This window comes from Balaenoptera musculus, chromosome 1, assembly GCF_009873245.2.
Source record: "Balaenoptera musculus isolate JJ_BM4_2016_0621 chromosome 1, mBalMus1.pri.v3, whole genome shotgun sequence".
In the NCBI taxonomy this organism is placed as follows: Eukaryota; Metazoa; Chordata; class Mammalia; order Artiodactyla; family Balaenopteridae; genus Balaenoptera; species Balaenoptera musculus.
The window spans coordinates 58,135,646-58,157,021 of record NC_045785.1 but is presented as its reverse complement, the minus strand read 5'-3'; the positions used below and the strand labels follow the sequence as shown (position 1 = coordinate 58,157,021).

The 21,376-nt window shown below is 41.2% G+C and overlaps 1 protein-coding gene across 1 annotated transcript in view; it reads right to left on the bottom strand.

The window, feature by feature from the left end:
- Positions 1-2,450: 2,450 nt before the first annotated feature.
- Positions 2,451-21,376, bottom strand: part of IL12RB2 (interleukin 12 receptor subunit beta 2) — an 86,273-nt gene continuing 67,347 nt past the window's right edge. The window contains exons 13-16 of the mRNA XM_036873898.1: positions 20,430-20,567; positions 17,573-17,663; positions 9,496-9,595; positions 2,451-5,119 (exon numbers count right to left, since the gene is read on the bottom strand). Of these exons, the coding sequence (XP_036729793.1) occupies positions 4,580-5,119; positions 9,496-9,595; positions 17,573-17,663; positions 20,430-20,567 (869 nt within the window). The 3' untranslated portion in view covers positions 2,451-4,579. The remainder of the gene's footprint in view (positions 5,120-9,495; positions 9,596-17,572; positions 17,664-20,429; positions 20,568-21,376) is intronic.

Sequence of the window (21,376 nt, the reverse complement as noted above, 5' to 3'; positions counted from 1 at the left end):
TAACCAGGTCCCTACTGAAGGGCATTTAGGTTCCTCTCCCCATTATAATCAATGCTGTGATAAATCTTTTATAGAGTTTATGATATTTGTACTGTTCTTTAGTCTACATTGCTAGTCAAATTTTATTGAATATTGCCCAGGTGCCTCCAGAAAAGAGCCAACTAACATTCCTGTAGCCAACCGCAGTTCTCTGATTAATAGTGGCTAATTTTTTCATTACTGTTGCTAATCTGGTAAGGGAAAAATGGTACTTAATTTTTATTTTCTTTGATTACAGCTGGAGTTTTTTTCATGCTTATTGGACATTTATATGTATTTTATGAGTTGCTCACTCCATTTTTCTTTGAAGTGTTGGCTTTTTTCATATTGATCTGTAAGAGTGCCTTATTAAGTAAGTTATCTTGGCATATCTTGCAAATACTTTTATCTAACTTGGTGTGTGTGTTTTGCAAAGTTTTAATTGGAAATTTATTCCCGTGTAGGCTGTGATGTAAAAATATGACTTGTTTCTTTCCATCATCAGTTGGCCAATTGATTAAATTGCTTATCTTTTTTTTTTTTTCTTTTAGGGTGAAGAAGAGGCCTTTCTGATCTCTTTTATTCTAGAGAGTGATTAATTTGAGGGTTCACCTATCAGCCTTTCATAAGGGTGGATAATGTGAATGTCTTTGTGTCCTGCAGGCTAGGAAGAGAAAAACAGGGCTCCTTTGGAGGGCCTGAGCAGTGATACTGGGACAGATGACAACTACGTCAGGTGAAAGAAAAAGAGCTTGATGGAGAAAAGCAAGAATCAAACACGGGGGATTGACTAGAATAGAATGTGCCTAGTTTGGCATTTCTTTCACTGGCCTCTGGGAATTGGAGAGTTGCAGCTGTAGGCTATTAATGGAAGCTGAGAAATTGGGACAGGGTGGAGGGGAAAAGGCACTAAAGGGAAAGAACCAGATAACGCCAGTTTGGCTTTCCTATTGCCTATAAGGAAAACAGAGGCCCAGGAAATAGAATTTCTGGCTTCTGGAAAAGAGGGCCCTTTTAATTCAGGGTAATGATCTGTACACAGGAATTGGTAGAGATTCCCATGAATTCATTGAGAATGAACTTGGACTCTATTTGTAGTATTTAGGTCCCAGAGAATTAAGGAATTTGATGTGTTTCAATAGAGCAGAGATTTCTGGGTTGGGTTTTGGATACATATCAGGAGTGAGGATTTAAAGAGTTGCTAATTTTCCTGAGGAATGAAAGCCTGGCTATATGAATATTAGTGAGCTCTACCTAGTCCTGGTAAACTAGGCAATCTGATTTGGGAATTTGACTGTGTGTGGGCAGGAAGGGAGATTATAAAAACTATTTGGGGCAAGGGCAGAATGAGGTTACCCATCCTGTCATTCACGGAAAGAGGACATTTTATCTGGCAGAGTGAGCAGCCAAAGGCATGTTCAAATATGTTTTTAATATAAGAAACTGCTACATGTATTACAGTAGTGCTGTCAATAAACGGTAGGGTAGAATGGGGGTTGGGAATGAAGAGATTACAAGCAAATGCAATTGTCTCAATAAAAAGGAAGCAGGCACAGCTGGACTGGCTTCTGGAATAGAAGGAACAAGGTGGAAGTGGTGGCAGAAGACATCTTTTACTTTTTATTGATAGCCTACTATGGACCAGGCATGATGCTGGAGATTGCCATGGTTCCTGCTTTCCAGCTATTTACAGTCCACTAGAGGAAGTAAGTGCATCATGCTAGGGGAGCACTGAGGAGGCCTCTGCATCCTTAGAAGGAGCCTTTAGGGGTCAAGGAACTCTCCCTTTAAAAAAATTTTTTTTTCACCTTTTAGGAAAGCAAGTAAGGACTGCAGTACCACCTAGAGCTTTAAGGGAGGGGAAAAAGTGTAGGGGGTAAAAGGGAGACTGGGACCTGTGTGTTGAGGCCAAAGGGGTAGGGCAGCGGTCCCCAACCTTTTTGGCACCAGGCACTGGTTTCCTGGAAGACAGTTTTTCCATGGACGTGGGTAGGGTGGGGGGGAGGGGGGATGGTTTCAGGACGATTCAAGTGCATTACATTTATTGTGTACTTTATTTCTATTATTATTACATTGTAATAAATAATGAAATAATTATACAGCTCACCATAATGCAGAATCAATGGGAGCCCAGAGCTTGTTTTCACTTGCCGCTCACTGATGGGGTTTTGATATGAGTCTGCAAGCAATTGGTTTATTATGGTCTCTGTGCAGTCAAACCTCTCTGCTAATGATAATCTGTATTTGCAGACGCTCCCCAGAGCTAGCATCACTGCCTCAGCTCCACCTCAGATCATCAGGCATTAGATTCTCATAAGGAGCATGCAAGCTAGATCCCTCGCATGCGCAGTTCACAGTAGGGTTTGCGCTCCTATGAGAATCTAATGCTGCCACTGATCTGACAGGAGGCGGAGCTCAGGCGGTAATGCGAGTGATGGGGAGCGGCTGTAAATACAGATGAAGCTTCGCTTGCTTGCCCGCCTGCTCACCACCTGCTGTGCGACCCGGTTCCTAACAGGCCACGGGCCGGTACCGGCCCATGGCCTGGGGGTTGGGGACCCCTGGGGTAGGGGAAGAGTGACTAAGATGGCTATCAGGTAATCAAAAGGAAAGTAATAGGAAAAGCAGGTATTGCAAGAAAGAAAAGTTGGCTCTTATTGTCAAGAGGTGACAGGTTGGCCTGCTTCTAAGGTGGCAGCTTTGTCATGGCCCATTGCAAACAGTCAAGGGGCTCCACATCCTGGGTGCAGACAAGCCAGTACTGAAGCTGCTGAGATGCAGGGCACCATGGTATGGGGGTGCTACACAGCAGCTAAATAGAGTAGAATGGAGATGTAAGGAAGAAGCTTAAGCTTTTCAAATAAAGCTTGGAAGAACTAAACGTGTTAGTCTGGAATAGCAGGAGGCATGGATGAAGTGTTAAACATGAACAAACAGAGCAAATACTCATTTTAATTTCTAGAGCTCTGAAGGACATCTGGTAAACCAAACCCGCCTCAGCTCCAGTGTTTGGGTGGGATGGTGGTAGGTTGTAGGACCCAGGCTTGACAGGGATTTAAGAAAATGGTTCCTGGACCTTTCATCCCATTCGTTTGCAAAGAGTACTATTAGCATTTAGACTAAGATTCTTCTCTGTCAGCTTAGCAGAAGTGCCTATAGTTAAGGGATAGAGGCAGTGATGGGTGAAGGGAGGATGATAAGCCAGAGGCCACATCTTTAAAGTTTTCCAAGTTCATGCTGGGGAAAAGAGAATTATCTTCCATGATCAACTTGAACTGTCTGAGGACCAGCTCAAGAGTTTTCCTGAGGAAGGAAAGCGGGATGCCTTCAGAAGAGATGACTTATGAATGCAATCTAGGCAGTTTGGTCTTAGACCCTGAGGTAGCCCTGGTCCTAAAGGCAGTATCAGCTGCAGCAGAAAGAAGAGGAAACACAAGGGGTCAGAGAAGCTTTGGCCCACTCTTTTACAAGACATTGTATTTCAGAGAGGGGAGGCTGCTTGCCCAGGGTCCTACAGTGGGTTTAGCAGTAGCTTTCCACCATCAAGCTGCTTTCACTGAAAAAGGGTGAAGGCAAAATAAAACAAATGAGCAAAACTAAGGAAAAGGTACATTCTTAGGCTTCTACAAATAAGGACAACCATGACCATCTTGGGAGCCCTTATATATTGGCGTTCACCGGGGTCCTTTATGCCTGCATATGTAAAACTAGGTCTATCTGTTTTGAAGGTACCCAGTAATTCTCACTAATATGTCCATCATTTAGAGTTGTGCTCTCCAATACAGTGGCCAAGTGTCATATGTGACTATTTTAATTACAATAAAAAGTCAGTTCCTCAGTCATACTAGAGATACACCCCTAAGTGATCAATGGCCAATGTGGTTAGTATCTGTTGGATCAAACAGGGCAGCTATACATAGAACATTTCTATCTCAGGCCTGTTGGACAGTACTGATCTAGACATAAGACCTGGTTTGTAGTAGCTGCTTTATAAGTTGACCCTTAAACAATGTGGGGGTTGGGATGCCGACTCCCCTGTGCAGTTGAGAATCTGCATATAACTTCTAGTTGGCCTTCCTTATCTGTGGTTCTGCATCCATGGGTTCATCCAGCAATGGATCATGTAGTACTGTAGAATTTATTATTTAAAAAAATCTGCATATAGGTGGACCCATGCAGCTCAAACACATATTATTCAGGGTCAACAGTAAATAGTTGTTGAACGAATGGTCCTCTGGACTATCTGCCATTGCTGGTAAGAGTTTTGGTTTCCACTCTTGCCTTTCTCCTTTCTGGCCAACATAGCCAAGAAAGTTGCAGGAACCCAGATTGGAGTCTCTAGGTCCACACAGCAGAGGATGTGATCTTAAGGCTCTGGAGAAGTCAAGATGAGGTATCTTGAGATGAGATTCACCCTGAGTTGGCTTGCCTGCCCTCTAGCTGCAACCAGACCTGATGGTAGCACCCAGACGTAACGACCACTGGAGCAGGTGGCTGGGGAGATGGGGCACGCTGTGTCACTTGGAGGCACATCGACTTTCCAGACTTCAAGCTTTGCCACTCAGAGCATGAGGGAACCACACCCCATCTTTAACTGATCCAGAGTCAACTTCTCACCACAGGAGAAGGTGAGTGGGTGAAGGGAACTCGAGGGGAAAATGGAAAGAGAGATGTGCTGAGGCAGTTCTTCCCGAGGGTCAGTTATGGGAGCCTCATGTGAAGGGAGATAATCTATGTTGGAGGGTAAGTAGCCCTCATGGGCAGGAAGGTAGTCCACTGGGAGGACTGTCGAGGGGCTGGCTGGGTTTCCTGGCGTTGAGTCAGGGCCCTTGCTCCCCAGCACCTTGTACAGATCCACCCCTTGTCCCGTCTCTGCTGTGAGAGCTCTCGGAGTTGGGGGGCTCGAGGCACTGTATCCTGTGTCTTCCTCAGAGGTATAGTGACCTGGGACTCCTTGTCCCTTTTCTGGCCAGTTGGGGTGATGGGGACGTCTGAAGGCTGGGTTCACTTGGTGAAGGACTTTGTTGATGACCAGGGGCTCAGGTTCCTCGGGAGTGGGCCAGTCTGTCAGGAGCCTATCCAAGGCCAGCTGCGTCTTCTCCTGAGAAAGGGGAAGAAAAAGCTCATGTGGCTATGTTGAGTAAGTAGCCTTGACGACTGACTTCTGCAGGGTTCCAAAAGGCCTGGCAGCCTGCACTGCCTAGTCAGCTCGAGGCAGAACACTGTGGGCCTTTACTTTGTGAGGTAAGAGAAGCAGTTAACATTGTTGGGGAGGCAGACAGGCAGGAGCCGTGGACTCCTCTCAACCCCAGCCAGTGAGTGATTCGCTACCCTGCTCAGCCTTCAACTAGACTTGTTTCTGGTGAGTCAAACTGCCCTAGCTGCTTTTCCTCTAGCAGAGAGGGTATGGTGGGTGCAAAGGAAGGGCTGAGCTTGCATCTGTCTGGGGATGAGGCACGGAAGACTTTAAAAGGGTCACACTAGAGCTGAATCCTGAGAGATGTATAGTATTTTCCAGGTAAGGAGGTGGTGGGCAAGGAGAATTGGTCTATTCTGGAACCTGCTAGTTCTTTCTTAGGACAGGCACACTGAGGCTTCAGAAATAGAAGGAGGTTACATGATGAAGGGACTTTTATGGGATGCTAAAGAGTTTGGGCTTTGATACCACTACTGAAGGTTTTTTTGGCAGGGTAATATCCTTGTCAGTTATGCTCTTAAGAAAGACCCCTCTGGAATAACTTTTTTGGAAGTGACGTTCATCCTGTCTTCCCTACAGCTAATTTCATCTGTTACTTTTCTTGCTTTGTCTTTCTCAACATCTAATTGGTTACTAGCTCTTCAGTGTCATATCTTTCCTTTCCAAACTTATTACTGATTCCTGAGTCAAGTTCAAGCACTTTATTAACATTTCTTTTTACAGGCTTTATTGGGCTCTCTTTACGTCCTTGAAACTATGTTTTATGCTGACTGCTTGATCTTTCTGAAGCAGATCTTTCTGAAGCCTGCTTTCATGAAGCCCCTAGTGACTGTTCCCTCCACTGGATTCCTACAACAGCAAAGAAGCCACCTGTTAGGTTCTTAGCACAAGAAGCTTTATACTGTCACTTTTTTTTTTTTTTTAACATGTCTGTAAGCTATCTGCAAGTAGGGACCGTGCCTTAAGGGAGGAGGAGGATAACAGAAAATAGCATTAGGACAGGGCAAACCCTGAGGACTAGTCCCAACTCTGAGACTCTACGGCTTGGGAAAACTCAATCTACCTCTCTGGCCTTTGGATCACTCATCTGTCAGATGCCAAGTTGTGCAAGAATGATTTGGTCTGGACTGGCCTCTGATGTCCCCACCCTTGCCTTGAGCATGGCAATTGTCCCCAAAGTGAATGACAATGCTGTCTTAGGGTAGACTTCTGCAAAGGGCCCTGAGCAGCCAGAGGGTACGTGTGTACTTTTCTTTCGGGAGCCTGCTCTTTTCCTATCGCTATGCAAACTGGCCCTGGCACATTGGTCTGGCTTGGAACATGACTGGCAGCTGCCAAAGTGCTGCGACCACTGCTATGGAAGAGATCTCACTGGATGAGGATCACCTTGTTTTCACAGGGCGAGGCTCTGCCTTCTTGAAAGCTTTGGCAGTATCAATAGAGGCTGCTCCTCAGAGCTTTACAAAGCAGCCCCCCTGGCTGACAAGTCCTGGGGCAAGGCGTCTTGGACCACTAATAACTCAGGTACATCATGGAAACTATTTTAAGCTTTTACAAGCTCAAAATGGATAACATCCCAGTGATCCCCTTTATGATTGCGCCTTCTCCTCTAGAGCTTTAAGACCCATGGCTTTTTAGCCACATTTTAAGAAATGGTAGGGAGATGTAAAGTCTGAGAACTTAAAGCACATTTTGTTGGAGGTGAAAGACTATTGTGTTTCTGATGTCTGCCCCAGCCTGTCACCAGGAGAGCAGTTTGGGTCTTTAAAAACAGTCTACCCCTTCAAGGGTCAAGTGACATGGGGTTCTGAGGCTGCCACAAGGCCATCATAGATGGCATGTTTAATTTTTTTTTTAAATTTTCTAATTTACTGGTTATTTTTGCAAAAGAAATATATGCACATAGTTTTGTAAAAAAATTTTTTTTAAGTTCAAAGGGAATTTGTAATAAAAATTAAGTGGGCTTCATGCCTACAGCTGCCTCCCCAAAGGCAACCACCCTTATCAGTTTCATATTTAGGCTTCCAGAAATATCCTGTGCACATGTTGGAGACTGTGTGTGTGTGTATAAAATCATCTTTTTATACAAATGAGAACCCACTTTAGACAATTACTACAAACTTTGCTTTTTTTCACTTTTAAATATATTAGAGATGTTAGACACATATAGATCTCATTTTTTTTTAGTAGTTGCATAACATCCTGTTGTACAGATATACCCAAATGTTTAACCTGGCCCCCTGGTGGCAGGTTACGTTATGGCTTCTATTTATAATGCTGCAATGAACATACTCATACTGTACAACTTTGGGCACGTGTATGGCAATTTCTGTTATTTTTTCCATGTGTTTCTTTCTCTAACTCTTTGTCTTTCTCAGCATCTCTTCTAGGCTTTTATGGGCTCTTCAGTGGCTCTGCATGCCTCTGTATCCCCTCATGCCCAGGCAGTGGCAAATAGAGACCATGATGCCACAGCTACCAGCTTGGGAGCCAGGTGTCCGCGACTGACCCAGAGCTGCTTCTCACTGTGCTATTTCAGGCTTTTAGGACATGGGACTGTGGAATCTCAGCATTGGAAGAGAGAGATCTTAGAGCTCAGTTGATTCAATTCCTGGTACCTGAATCCCCTCTAATACTAGCAGTGGCATCCTTATTGAGTGCCTTCCCATAGGTCATCACAATATTGCCACCAAGTGAGGGCCCAGTGTGTGAACACCTGTTGAGTTAGTCTGTTCAGCTCAGAGGTGTTGACTGCTGGAAACACCCCTCTCACCCTGTGCTTAAGATCTTTTAGAACGTATAGTATAATGGAGGACAGCACATCCTGCTTGTATGTGAACCCAGGGTCCACCTACTAGCTGACTAACATTGGGCAAGTTACTGACTCCTCTGTCCCTCACTTTCCTCATCTGAAAAATGGGGATAATAATATTACAATCTCATAAAGCTGTTGTACAGATTAGGTGTTAATGCATGAAAAAATTTTTTAAAGTGCCTGGCATATAGAAAGTAATGTATGTTATGTGTATATATAAACATAAATATATTATTATGTAATACTGTTGTATATCATATATAATTATACGTCATGTATAATCAAATATATATCAAACATCTATCATATATATGACATACACACGCGTATACATATTTATTATTATACTGTTCTTGCTACTGTAACTTAACAGCAAGAAAACTCCTCAATAGAGAGAGGAGACTTCAAGTATAAATCTTCCTGGGAAGAAAATGAATGATCTTTGCCTTGTATGACTTTGTATGTGCTTTACATGGCATCTTACTTAGTCTTCACAACAATATATATGAGAGATATTGTCAATTCCTATTTTACGGAGGATGAAACTAAGGCTCATGTCATCGGGCAAGCGCTCAAGGGTCAGTGACATCGTAAGTGGCAGAGGTGGCCTTATTTCAAAGGCATTAAACTGCGGTGACTTAACGTCCTGTGGAGGCAGACATGGCTGGGACCAGCTCTTTCTCTGAGAGGCGGCTGGTACCACTGGCTTCTGGATGAGGCATGGGTGACTGAAGAGAAGAATCTTGGAAGAGGAGGGCTATACGATGTGAGAGTGCGGGGCTGCTGAGGCGCCGGGTGATGGGAAGAATGTGGGCACCCCTCTCCTCCCCTTTGCTCCCCTTCAGTGCACAGTCTTGCTCCACGTTCAGATGCCTTCAACTTCAAGACCCTCCGTCAGAGACAGACCCTCCTGCCCGCTGTGAGCTGCTCCTCCCTCCTAGGACTGTGTGGCAGCAGCTCCCTGCGTGTCCTTTACTCCCAGCACTCTCATCTGCCGGCTGAGCAACCTCTCCTGCCTTCAAACCTTTTCCTTGCACAATGGAATAACTTACTGGCTTCCTGCCAAGACCAAAATAGTCTGGGCTCTATTTATCTGTTCTGTGCTCACACAGGACGGGTAACATCACAGTAAAGCTTCAGTGCTCTTCAATTTGGGTGAGTCAATGCTCAGACTAGTGCTTGGCAAATATATTTGCTTTTTAAATTTCTTTTGAAGTGAGCTGAGGTGAAGAGAGGAACAGAAGGCATAGGAGGAATGAAAAGTTACGGGTCTTTTAGTCTTGGTCATAAGCTTCAGAAAATTCCTGTGCATGGGAGTGATGACTCAGATGGTAACCTAGCACTCGTGATAAGCAGCTTATCCATAGGATCTAAACACTGAGGTTTCCCTGTAACTACAACGAAAGACTTAGATGTACTGATCACCAGAACCCCATCGACTGACCACTAAGGCTTTATACCTTACCTCCACAATGGGGTATTTCTTGGCCCAAGTGCTATTCGCTGGGTCTGGAATTTCTTTGCTACACCACTGAGGTCTGAGGGCCAAAAGGAGAACAAACACCCTGCAGGTAAAGAAAACAGTGACATTGGTTAAGTGTGCACACGGTGGCAAGGAAGCACAGGTTCTTAGTGCAGTGACTTCAGTGTAAGGGTATGCAAATGAGTAAAATGTAAACACTGCAGGAGAAAGATGGTGCATCATCCAAGTCTGGACTAGTTTTCTATGAAGTTTGGATAGATGATAAAGACTCGCGGTGCAACCACTTAGGGTTTGCTAAATAAACTATGGAACTTTTGCTCGATGTAATGTTTAGCTATCACTAAGCAGCCAAGTACTAACTCAACAAACGTTGATTGAATCCTTAATGTATGACCAGCACAGTGCCACATGCTGGGGATAAAACAGCAAACAAGAGGATATGGTCAATACCCTTGGGGAGATTACTATTTATATTTAGTAAATTAGAATGTTTATAAAGAGCTTGTAATGAAAACAGAGTAAAACAGGATACAGGTGGTATAAACAGCTTGGACATAACCAAGTAAAAAAAAAAAATGCCAAGAAAAAAATACCAATATGGAAATATCCAAACTATTAAAGTAGTTGTATTTGGTGATCGGAGGGTCTTTTTATTTCTTCTTTCCACATTTCTGGGTTTTTGAAAATATTTTAAAATGATTTATGATGTGGAAGAAAAAATCCTAAAAATGTTTCTCATATGCATATGACTTAACTATTTTGACTGTTTTTAAAAAAAAAAATTCAAGACCAATATGAAGCATTTTTAAATGCAGTTGAATTGTCTTCAACAAAGTTTTGATGGTAAAACCTGGGGGAGTTTCCAGACACTTTCCTCTGACGTTTCAGCTAAGAACACCAGGATAAGCTGCAATGACTCAGCCCATGGAAAACCAGGGCCGTCAAAGTCTCCCAGGAAGTCAAGGTGCTGTATACATGTCTTCACCCAGCCAGGCAGGAAGTCACAGGCAGCCCAGGGTCCTCCAGCCTCCCTGCGGGGGGATGGGCAGAAGGACAGAAGAAGGAGCACTGCTGCCCCGGTGAGAAAGGCTAGGTCTAGAGGCAACTTCTGATCTATAAGAAACCTCAGGGAGAAGCAAGAACTATGATCCTGCAGCCTGTGGAACAAAAACCACATTCACAGAAAGATACACAAGATGAAAAGGCAGAGGGCTATGTACCAGATGAAGGAACAAGATAAAAACCCAGAAAAACAACTAAATGAAATGGAGATAGGCAATCTTCCAGAAAAAGAATTCAGAATAATGATAGTGAAGATGATCCAGGACCTCGGAAAAAGAATGGAGGCAAAGACTGAGAAGATGCAAAAAATGTTTAACAAAGATCTAGAAGAATTAAAGAACAAACAAACAGAGATGAACAATACAATAACTGAAATGAAAAATACACTAGAAGGAATTAACAGCAGAATAACTGAGGCAGAAGAATGGATAAGTGACTTGGAAGACAGAATGGTGGAATTCACTGCTGCAGAACAGAATAAAGAAAAAAGAATGAAAAGAAATGAAGACAGCCAAAGAGACCTCTGGGACATGAAACGCAACAACATTCGCATAATAGGGGTCCCAGAAGGAGAAGAGAGAGAGAAAGGACCAGAGAAAATATTTGAAGAGATTATAGTCGAAAACTTCCCTAACATGGGAAAGGAAATAGCCACCCAAGTCCAGGAAGCGCAGAGAGTCCCATACAGAATAAACCCAAGGAGAAACACGCCGAGACACATAGTAATCAAAGTGGCAAAAATTAAAGACAAAGAAAAATTATTGAAAGCAGCAAGGGAAAAACGACAAATAACATACAAGGGAACTCCCATAAGGTTAACAGCTGATTTCTCAGCAGAAACTCTACAAGCCAGAAGGGAGTGGCATGATATACTTAAAGTGATGAAAGGGAAGAACCTACAACCAAGATTACTCTACCCGGCAAGGATCTCATTTAGATTTGATGGAGAAATCAAAAGCTTTACAGACAAGCAAAAGCTAAGAGAATTCAGCACCACCAAACCAGCTCTACAACAAATGCTAAAGGAACTTCTCTAAGTGGGAAACACAAGAGAAGAAAAGGACCTACAAAAACAAACCCAAAACAATTAAGAAAATGGTCATAGGAACATACATATCAATAATTACCTTAAACGTGAATGGATTAAATGCCGCAACCAAAAGACATAGACTGGCTGAATGGATACAAAAACAAGACCCATATATATGCTGTCTACAAGAGACCCACTTTAGATCTAGGGACACATACAGACTGAAAGTGAGGGGATGGAAAAAGATATTCCATGCAAATGGAAAGCAAAAGAAAGCTGGAGTAGCTATACTCATATCAGATAAAATAGACTTTAAAATAAAGAATGTTACAAGAGACAAGGAAGGACACTACATAATGATCCAGGGATCAATCCAAGAAGAAGATATAACAATTATAAATATATATGCACCCAACATAGGAGCACCTCAATACATAAGGCAACTGCTAACAGGTATAAAAGAGGAAATCGACAGTAACACAATCATAGTGGGGGACTTTAACACCTCACTTCCACCAATGGACAGATCATCCAAAATGAAAATAAATAAGGAAACAGAAGCTTTAAATGACACAATAGACCAGATAGATTTAATTGATATATATAGGACATTCCATCCAAAAACAGCAGATTACACGTTCTTCTCAAGTGCGCACGGAACATTCTCCAGGATAGATCACATCTTGGGTCACAAATCAAGCCTCAGTAAATTTAAGAAAATTGAAATCATATCAAGCATCTTTTCTGACCACAACGCTGTGAGATTAGAAATGAATTACAGGGAAAAAAACATAAAAAGGACAAACACATGGAGGCTAAACAATACGTTACTAAATAACCAAGAGATCACTGAAGAAATCAAAGAGGAAATAAAAAAATACCTAGAGACAAATGACAATGAAAACACGACGACCCAAAACCTATGGGATGCAGCAAACGCGGTTCTAAGAGGGAAGTTTATAGCTATACAAGCCTACCTAAAGAAACAAGAAAAATCTCAAGTAAACAATCTAACCTTACACCTAAAGAAACTAGAGGAAGAAGAACAAACAAAACCCAAAGTTAGCAGAAGGAAAGAAATCATAAAGATCAGAGCAGAAATAAATGAAATAGAAACAAAGAAAACAATAGCAAAGATCAATAAAACTAAAAGTTGGTTCTTTGAGAAGATAAACAAAATTGATAAGCCATTAGCCAGACTCATCAAGAAAAAGAGGGAGAGGACTCAAATCAATAAAATCAGAAATGAAAAAGGAGAAGTTACAACAGACACCGCAGAAATACAAAGCATCCTAAGAGACTACTACAAGCAACTTTATGCCAATAAAATGGACAACCTGGAAGAAATGGACAAATTCTTAGAAAGGTATAACCTTCCAAGACTGAATCAGGAAGAAACAGAAAATATGAACAGACCAATCACAAGTAATGAAATTGAAACTGTGATTAAAAATCTTCCAACAAACAAAAGTCCAGGACCAGATGGCTTCACAGGTGAATTCTATCAAACATTTAGAGAAGAGCTAACACCCATCCTTCTCAAACTCTTCCAAAAAATTGCAGAGGAAGGAACACTCCCAAACTCATTCTATGAGGCCACCATCACCCTGATACCAAAACCAGACAAAGACACTACAAAAAAAGAAAATTACAGACCAATATCACTGATGAATATAGATGCAAAAATCCTCAACAAAATACTAGCAAACAGAATCCAACAACACATTAAAAGGATCATACACCACGATCAAGTGGGATTTATCCCAGGGATGCAAGGATTCTTCAATATACGCAAATCAATCAATGTGATACACCATATTAACAAATTGAAGAATAAAAACCATATGATCATCTCAATAGATGCAGAAAAAGCTTTTGACAAAATTCAACACCCATTTCTGATAAAAACTCTCCAGAAAGTAGGCATAGAGGGAACCTACCTCAACATAATAAAGGCCATATATGACAAACCCACAGCAAACATCATTTTCAATGGTGAAAAACTGAAAGCATTTCCTCTAAGATCAGGAACGAGACAAGGATGTCCACTCTCACCACTATTATTCAACATAGTTCTGGAAGTCCTAGCCACGGCAATCAGAGAAGAAAAAGAAATAAAAGGAATACAAATTGGAAAAGAAGAAGTAAAACTGTCACTGTTTGCGGATGACATGATACTATACATAGAGAATCCTAAAACTGCCACCAGAAAACTGCTAGAGCTAATTAATGAATATGGTAAAGTTGCAGGATACAAAATTAATGCACAGAAATCTCTTGCATTCCTATACACTAATGATGAAAAATCTGAAAGAGAAATTATGGAAACACTCCCATTTACCATTGCAACAAAAAGAATAAAATACCTAGGAATAAACCTACCTAGGGAGACAAAAGACCTGTATGCAGAAAACTATAAGACACTGATGAAAGAAATTAAAGATGATACCAACAGATGGAGAGATATACCATGTTCTTGGATTGGAAGAATCAACATTGTGAAAATGAGTATACTACCCAAAGCAATCTACAGATTCAATGCAATCCCTATCAAATTACCAATGGCATTTTTTACGGAGCTGGAACAAATCATCTTAAAATTTGTATGGAGACACAAAAGACCCCGAATAGCCAAAGCAGTCTTGAGGCAAAAAAAATGGAGCTGGAGGAATCAGACTCCCTGACTTCAGACTATACTACAAAGCTACAGTAATCAAGACAATATGGTACTGGCACAAAAACAGAAACATAGATCAATGGAACAAGATAGAAAGCCCAGAGATTAACCCACGCACCTATGGTCAACTAATCTATGACAAAGGAGGCAAAGATATACAATGGAGAAAAGACAGTCTCTTCAATAAGTGGTGCTGGGAAAACTGGACAGCTACATGTAAAAGAATGAAATTAGAATACTCCCTAACACCATACACAAAAATAAACTCAAAATGGATTAGAGACCTAAATATAAGACTGGACACTATAAAACTCTTAGAGGAAAACATAGGAAGAACACTCTTTGACATAAATCACAGCAAGATCTTTTTTGATCCACCTCCTAGAGTAATGGAAATAAAAACAAAAATAAACAAGTGGGACCTAATGAAACTTCAAAGCTTTTGCACAGCAAAGGAAACCATAAACAAGACGAAAAGACAACCCTCAGAATGGGAGAAAATATTTGCAAGTGAATCAACGGACAAAGGATTAATCTCCAAAATATATAAACAGCTCATTCAGCTCAATATCAAAGAAACAAACACCCCAATCCAAAAATGGGCAGAAGACCTAAATAGACATTTCTCCAAAGAAGACATACAGACGGCCATGAAGCACATGAAAAGATGCTCAACATCACTAATTATTAGAGAAATGCAAATCAAAACTACAATGAGGTATCACCTCACTCCTGTTAGAATGGGCATCATCAGAAAATCTACAAACAACAAATGCTGGAGAGGGTGTGGAGAAAAGGGAACCCTCTTGCACTGTTGGTGGGAATGTAAATTGATACAGCCACTATGGAGAACAATATGGAGGTTCCTTAAAAAACTAAAAATAGAATTACCATATGACCCAGCAATCCCACTACTGGGCATATACCCAGAGAAAACCGTAATTCCATAAGACACATGCACCCGAATGTTCATTGCAGCACTATTTACAATAGCCAGGTCATGGAAGCAACCTAAATGCCCATCAACAGACGAATGGATAAAGAAGTTGTGGTACATATATACAATGGAATATTACTCAGCCATAAAAAGGAACGAAATTAGGTCATTTGTTGAGACGTGGATGGATCTAGAGACTGTCATACAGAGTGAAGTAAGTCAGAAAGAGAAAAACAAATATCGTATATTAATGCATGTATGCGGAACCTAGAAAAATGGTACAGATGAGCCAGTTTGCAGGGCAGAAGTTGAGACACAGATGTAGAGAATGGACATATGGACACCAAGGGGGGAAAACTGCGGTGAGGTGGGGATGGTGGTGTGCTGAATTGGGCGATTGGGATTGACATGTATACACTGATGTGTATAAAACTGATGCCTAATAAGAACCTGCAGTATAAAAAAACAAACAAAACAACTAATACTAAACTTTCATTGGGTTATTTGTATGGAAATATGTTAATATAAATGTTTCAGACATTACATGAAATTTCTAAAAATCTTATATTTGTATTTGTATGGAAATATGTATGGAAATATGTTAATATAAATGTTTCAGACATTACATGAAAAAAAAAAATTCAAGACCAATATGAAGCATTTTTAAAGACTTGGCTTTAACACACTTTGTTTAATAAGGAACGTAAGCTTCTGGGACGTGTTCAACCCTTTGAAACAAGAGATGAGGCCATGTGACTAGGTTTTTTCCAAAGAAACTTGAGCAGAGGTACCTGTGACCTAGTATAGATCATGCAGATGAGGAAAGTACCCAAGGGATGGTGGGCCAATAAAATGGAAGACAATTGGATCCCTAAATGACTGTGTGGAGCAGAGCTGCCAACCAATCTGGATGACATACCTTAGAACTATTATACGGGAGAAAAATGAGCTATTTTATTAAAGCCACTATATTTGGGGGCTCTTTTTTTTTCTTTAACAGCAGAAGCCTCCACCCTAACTGATACTATTTCCCTGAAGAGGATGCATGTGATCCTAGTTGACTCTTTGAGTTCAACTTTTTCAAAGTCTTACCTAAAGAGAGCTCTGCTTTGAAGTATCTATCACATATGGGAGAGCTTCAATAAATGGAAAACCTTTCAGACAGGTTCAATGACTAGTAGAATGACTTTGAGCTAGTTTTATTTTGACCTTTTCGCCTACATTACACAACATCTGAAGAAAACTACTGAATAACTAACTCATTTTAAAAATTCTCTTTACCAAATAATACATGTTTAAAGAAATTTTAGGAAATACAGTTAAATAGAACTAAAAGCGCTATGATTCTATCCACTGTTATAACCACCATTAATATTTCAGTGTATGTCCTTGGAGCAGAGAGTATTAACTGCCATCCAATACCCATTTTCCCCTCTTTCTTAGAAAGGGGACCCTGATTTACTGGGACAACAATGAGCCCAGCTAAAGGGCCACAGTTTTAAGCCTCCCTTGCCTCACCAAATTCTGGCCAATGAGAGGTAACCTAAAGTGCCATGTGTGACTTCTTCATGTGTCTTGAAAAGGTGGGTGTGGGCACCTCCCTTCTTCCTGTAGTTGTAGAATGCAGGCATGATGGCCATAGTTCCTGCAGCCGTTGGACCATCAGGTGAACTTGATGATGAAAGCCAGTGTCGGGATAGTGAAGCAGAAAAAGAAGGAGCCTAGGTCTCTGATGACTGCGGAGCTCCTACACCAGCCGTTACCTGAGTTTACTTACTTTACCTGGGTGAGAAACTTAGCTCACTTGTCATATTATTTTTATGTTACATACAACCAAATTTAATGCTAACTAATATATCTTGCGTGTCTGTGTGCACGTGTGTATGCACTATTTTTAAAAAATGAAAGTACATGTTTTGCAACCTGCTTTTTAAAATGCAATATAGCAAATATTCATATCATTTAATTTTCTTCTACATCTTTAATGAATGCATAGTATGCTGTATAGCATGAAATATACTGTGATTTATTTAACCAATCCCATATCGCTAGGCATTTAGGTTGCTTCAAATTGTTTTCCTTCTATGAATGATACTTCAGTGAACATAGTTGCCACTAAATATCTGTATATACCTATGATATACTTAGAATAAATCTAGTTGGGAATTGCTAGGTGAAATGTTTAATATTTTTACAAATTAAACATATACTGTCACCCCAAAAAGGTGACTATATTTAGTGTGCTACCAGCGATGTAGGAGAGTATCCATTTGTTTGACCCACAGCAGCAACAGCTATTATATGAAAAAAAAAAAAAAAAATTTACCAAAGTTGGCAGGTGTAATGAACTTACTTTTGCCGGAAGCAACGCACTGAGAGAACGCCCACCATGATGACACCCATGCAAATGCTTGGTGCCACATAGGTGCTCCAATTGGCTTTACCTGAAACAGAAAGTTAGCAAACCCTGTGACTGAGTTATCGTCAATGAACATTTCTAAATACTGACTGTTGTGTGAACCCGCTGGGCTTTACCCACAGCTCCTGGGTAGCTGGACTCAGGAACAAGGCCAACTCTCTTTTGCCCATTCAGGAAGGAAGAAAGGGCCCAAAGGGGCCAATACTATGGTTCCAAGGAAGGAGCTCCAGCCCTACAAGAACTTCTTCCTCTAACAGGTGCAGAAAGAAAGGGAGTGTGGTATACAAAGCACTGGTTGTGAACTGGGAGCCCTGGATTCTAGTCCTAACGCTGCTGCTGACTGATGTGTGGACCTCAGATTCTTGATCTATAAAAGGTGAACGATGACATCTACCTTGCAGGTTGTTGTGAACATTAGAGATGGTGTATTTAAAGGGCACAGCCATGTATCTGAACAGAGGAGGCCTCAAGAAATGGTAGCTATTAATTTTACCAAACCATTGGATAAGCCCTCTGTCTACCTAGGGTCTTTGAAATTGTTCTGATTCCTTCCTATAAACATGTAAATATTTCACTATGTGTTGGAATTTTTCATTAATTCATCCAACATTTATTGAGTGTAAACCATGTAACAGGCCAGGTTAGGTGCTGTAATACACAGATGAATGGGGCATGGGCTCTGAAGACAGTCCAGGAGACATGTGTAAACATGTAAACAGTAAACCATGATGCCACGGGATACATATAAAAACAGCATGTACAAGGCAGTGTCACAGAGAACAGCATGGGAAATGGCTTCATGAGCAGCTCAGGAAGGTTTCCCAAAAGGCAAGATGTCAAACGTTTAGAGTCGGATGGCTAGGAGTTGGCTAAGTGGACAAGTTAGGGAAGTGCAGACTAGACAGACAGCAAGCACGGAAGGAGGAAAGAGCGAGTGCTTCAGCAACCACAAATAGTCTGCTCTTGCTTTCCAGTACGAATGATGAGTGTGCGGCAGACGACAAAGCTAGATGGATGAACAGGACCAGGTCGTGCAGGGCTTGGTAACAAAGCAGTTTAAGTTCTAGCTTGAAAGCCCGTGGGGAACCACTGATGGGTTGCAACAGGAGGTAGAATGTCAGCAACAGGGATCTTGTAGAAAGATTCTTCTTCTGATAGAGTGAAGAACAGGGTGGGAGGGAGGGTGACCAGGGGCCACTAGCAGCCAGAGACCTGCTAGCCCCTGTGAGAGGGGCTTTTCCCAGGGCTGAACAGGGGAGTTAATGCAGGAAACCCTGTTACCACCCCACACAATCGGCACAATCTGACATTTTTTTTAGCATCTGCCTTTCTTTCTGGGCAGATGGGACAAGTCTGGAGTAGAAAGATGCTGAGTCCTTAGTCCAATTAATTGCTCACAAGTTAACTTTCATGGGAGTGCTTGAGAAGAGGGCTTGTCACTTTTCCCAGTGGAGGAGTATCTGGCATAGAACAACAAAGTCCTGAATGATTAACTTGATACTCCATGTCACAAAGCAAGAACGGCTTGTTTTATGCTTAGAGCAGATGCAAACGGGCGCTGCCAGAGAGAACAGCATAATTTAGCCAGTGGAGAGAAACCCATGTTAGCTGGGTCACTTCTTCACATACTCAAATTTAACTGAAGAAACTCAAATCTGTGTCTGATTTGTAGTTCTGCCACTTGCCACCTCTAAGACCTTGGGTAATCTTTTTGTACCTCACACCTGTAAAAAGGCATCATAATCTCTCATTCTTTTATTCATTTCATATTGAGTGCCTGGTAGTATGGCCAGGTACAGGCGTGTAAAGCATGCACATTACATGGTTGTGGTCAGGATTAAACAAGTAAACGTATGTGTTACATGTGTTGAATTGTGTCCTCCCACCCCCAAAATTCACATATTGAAGTTCTAACTTTCAGTACCTCAGAAAGTGACCTTATTTGTAAATAGGGTCATTGCAGAGGTAATTAGTTAAGACAGGTCAGGCTGGAGTAGGGTGGCCCCTAGTCTGATATGACTGGTATCCTTGTAAAAAGGGGAATTTTGAACAAAGAGAAACACACAAGGAAAACTCTAAGTGAGATGAAGGTAGAGATCTCAAAACCAAGGAATGCCAAAGATTGCCCCCAGTCGCGAGGTGAGAGGCGTGGAACAGATTCTCTCACAGCCCTTGGAAGAAGCCAACTCTGTTGACACCTTGATCTCAGACTTCCAGCCTCCAGAACTGTGAGGAAATGAATTTCTGTTGTTTAAGCCACTCAGTTTGTGGTACTTTGTTACAAGAGCCCCAGCAAACTAATACAGTATTCAAAGAGCTTAACACAATGCCTGGCACATAACTATCTGATATGCAGTAGCTGTATTATTTTTGGGATTATTCTCATCATTCATTGAACAGATATTTATTTAACAAGTACTATGTGCTGGGTGCCGTTCTAGACCTTGATGTAGAGATTAAACAGATACTAGTCCCTGCCTATTGGATTCAGAGTTTTGAATAGGGGTCAAGTATAGCGCATTATGAAGGAAATATGGATGTGCATTTGGGAAGGCTTTCTGGAGGGGGCAACATTTTTGCTGAGTTTAGAAAAACGAGTAGACACTGTCTCCAAGCAGACAATGTAATGGTAGGGCACTCTGGTTAGAGGAAATAGCAAGTGCAAAGGTATAGCAGCAAGAAAGTAATTAGTGAATTACAGAAAATCTGATAATCTCCATATCAAGTAGTGGGAGTATACTCCTATATAGGAATTCACAGTGGACTTGCCCTCTCTAAGGGTGGTTCTTACCTTGCAGACAGAATTCTCTTTCATTTCCTTGGGGGCTTTCACCAGCAGCTGTCAGAGCTGTCATCCATAGAATGTATGTCACTCTGGGCCGCAGGCTGTCTATGGGATGTGAATTTGGGGAGACCCTATAGGGAATTTCTGAAAGGAAGATAAATATAAAGGTTAAGGCACAAATTAAAGGAAATATCTGAATGTGGGCTCTTACTCATTTTTATTTGTTAATGCTTCATTTAATTTGAAAGAGAAAAGCACATTGCTGTTTTAAAGTAGTCCTAATTCATTAATACTTAATACTTTAGAAGGCCCTACGCACTGTCATTTATGAAGGCACCACTTCACAGCATTATCAGAAGAATTACATTTTTTTCTGTGGTAAAATCTTTTCAAAGAATTTTTATTATTTTGCTTTTGAAACTATTTAGCTGTAGTAACTTCTTTTATTTCCTATGACTATAATGTTTCTGACATTTATCAGGTATATTTGAGAACTCCTGGGGAGGAAATTAAATGTACAAATTGTTTTCAATGGAATTTTTAAGAAAGCTAAGTTTAGCAATTAATGAAATAGACATTTAATAACATTTATTAATTCTGACTTCCTTTTTTATTTTTTGGTAAGTTCTGGGTACTGGTCTTAGTGGGTTTGATCACTGATCTGCTTCAATTTGACATAAAATCTAAAAAATGAGAGCAATGGTACTTAGATTTATTTTGGTAGTTTAAGGCTAGACTGTCAGTTCTTTATGCTTTTAACACCCCTGCAGGTTCTCAGCAGGTAAGATTTTGGTTTTTGAGCAATGTGTTTATGCTGTTTTGTTCCTCCAAGAGATATGAATATCGGTAGCCTTTAGTAAATAGGCAGTCAGTCTCCTCCTCCAGGGATCTGCTGGGTGTGACCTCTCAAAAACTGAGGGGGGCTGTAAAATTGAGGCAAGAACTTCTACAGG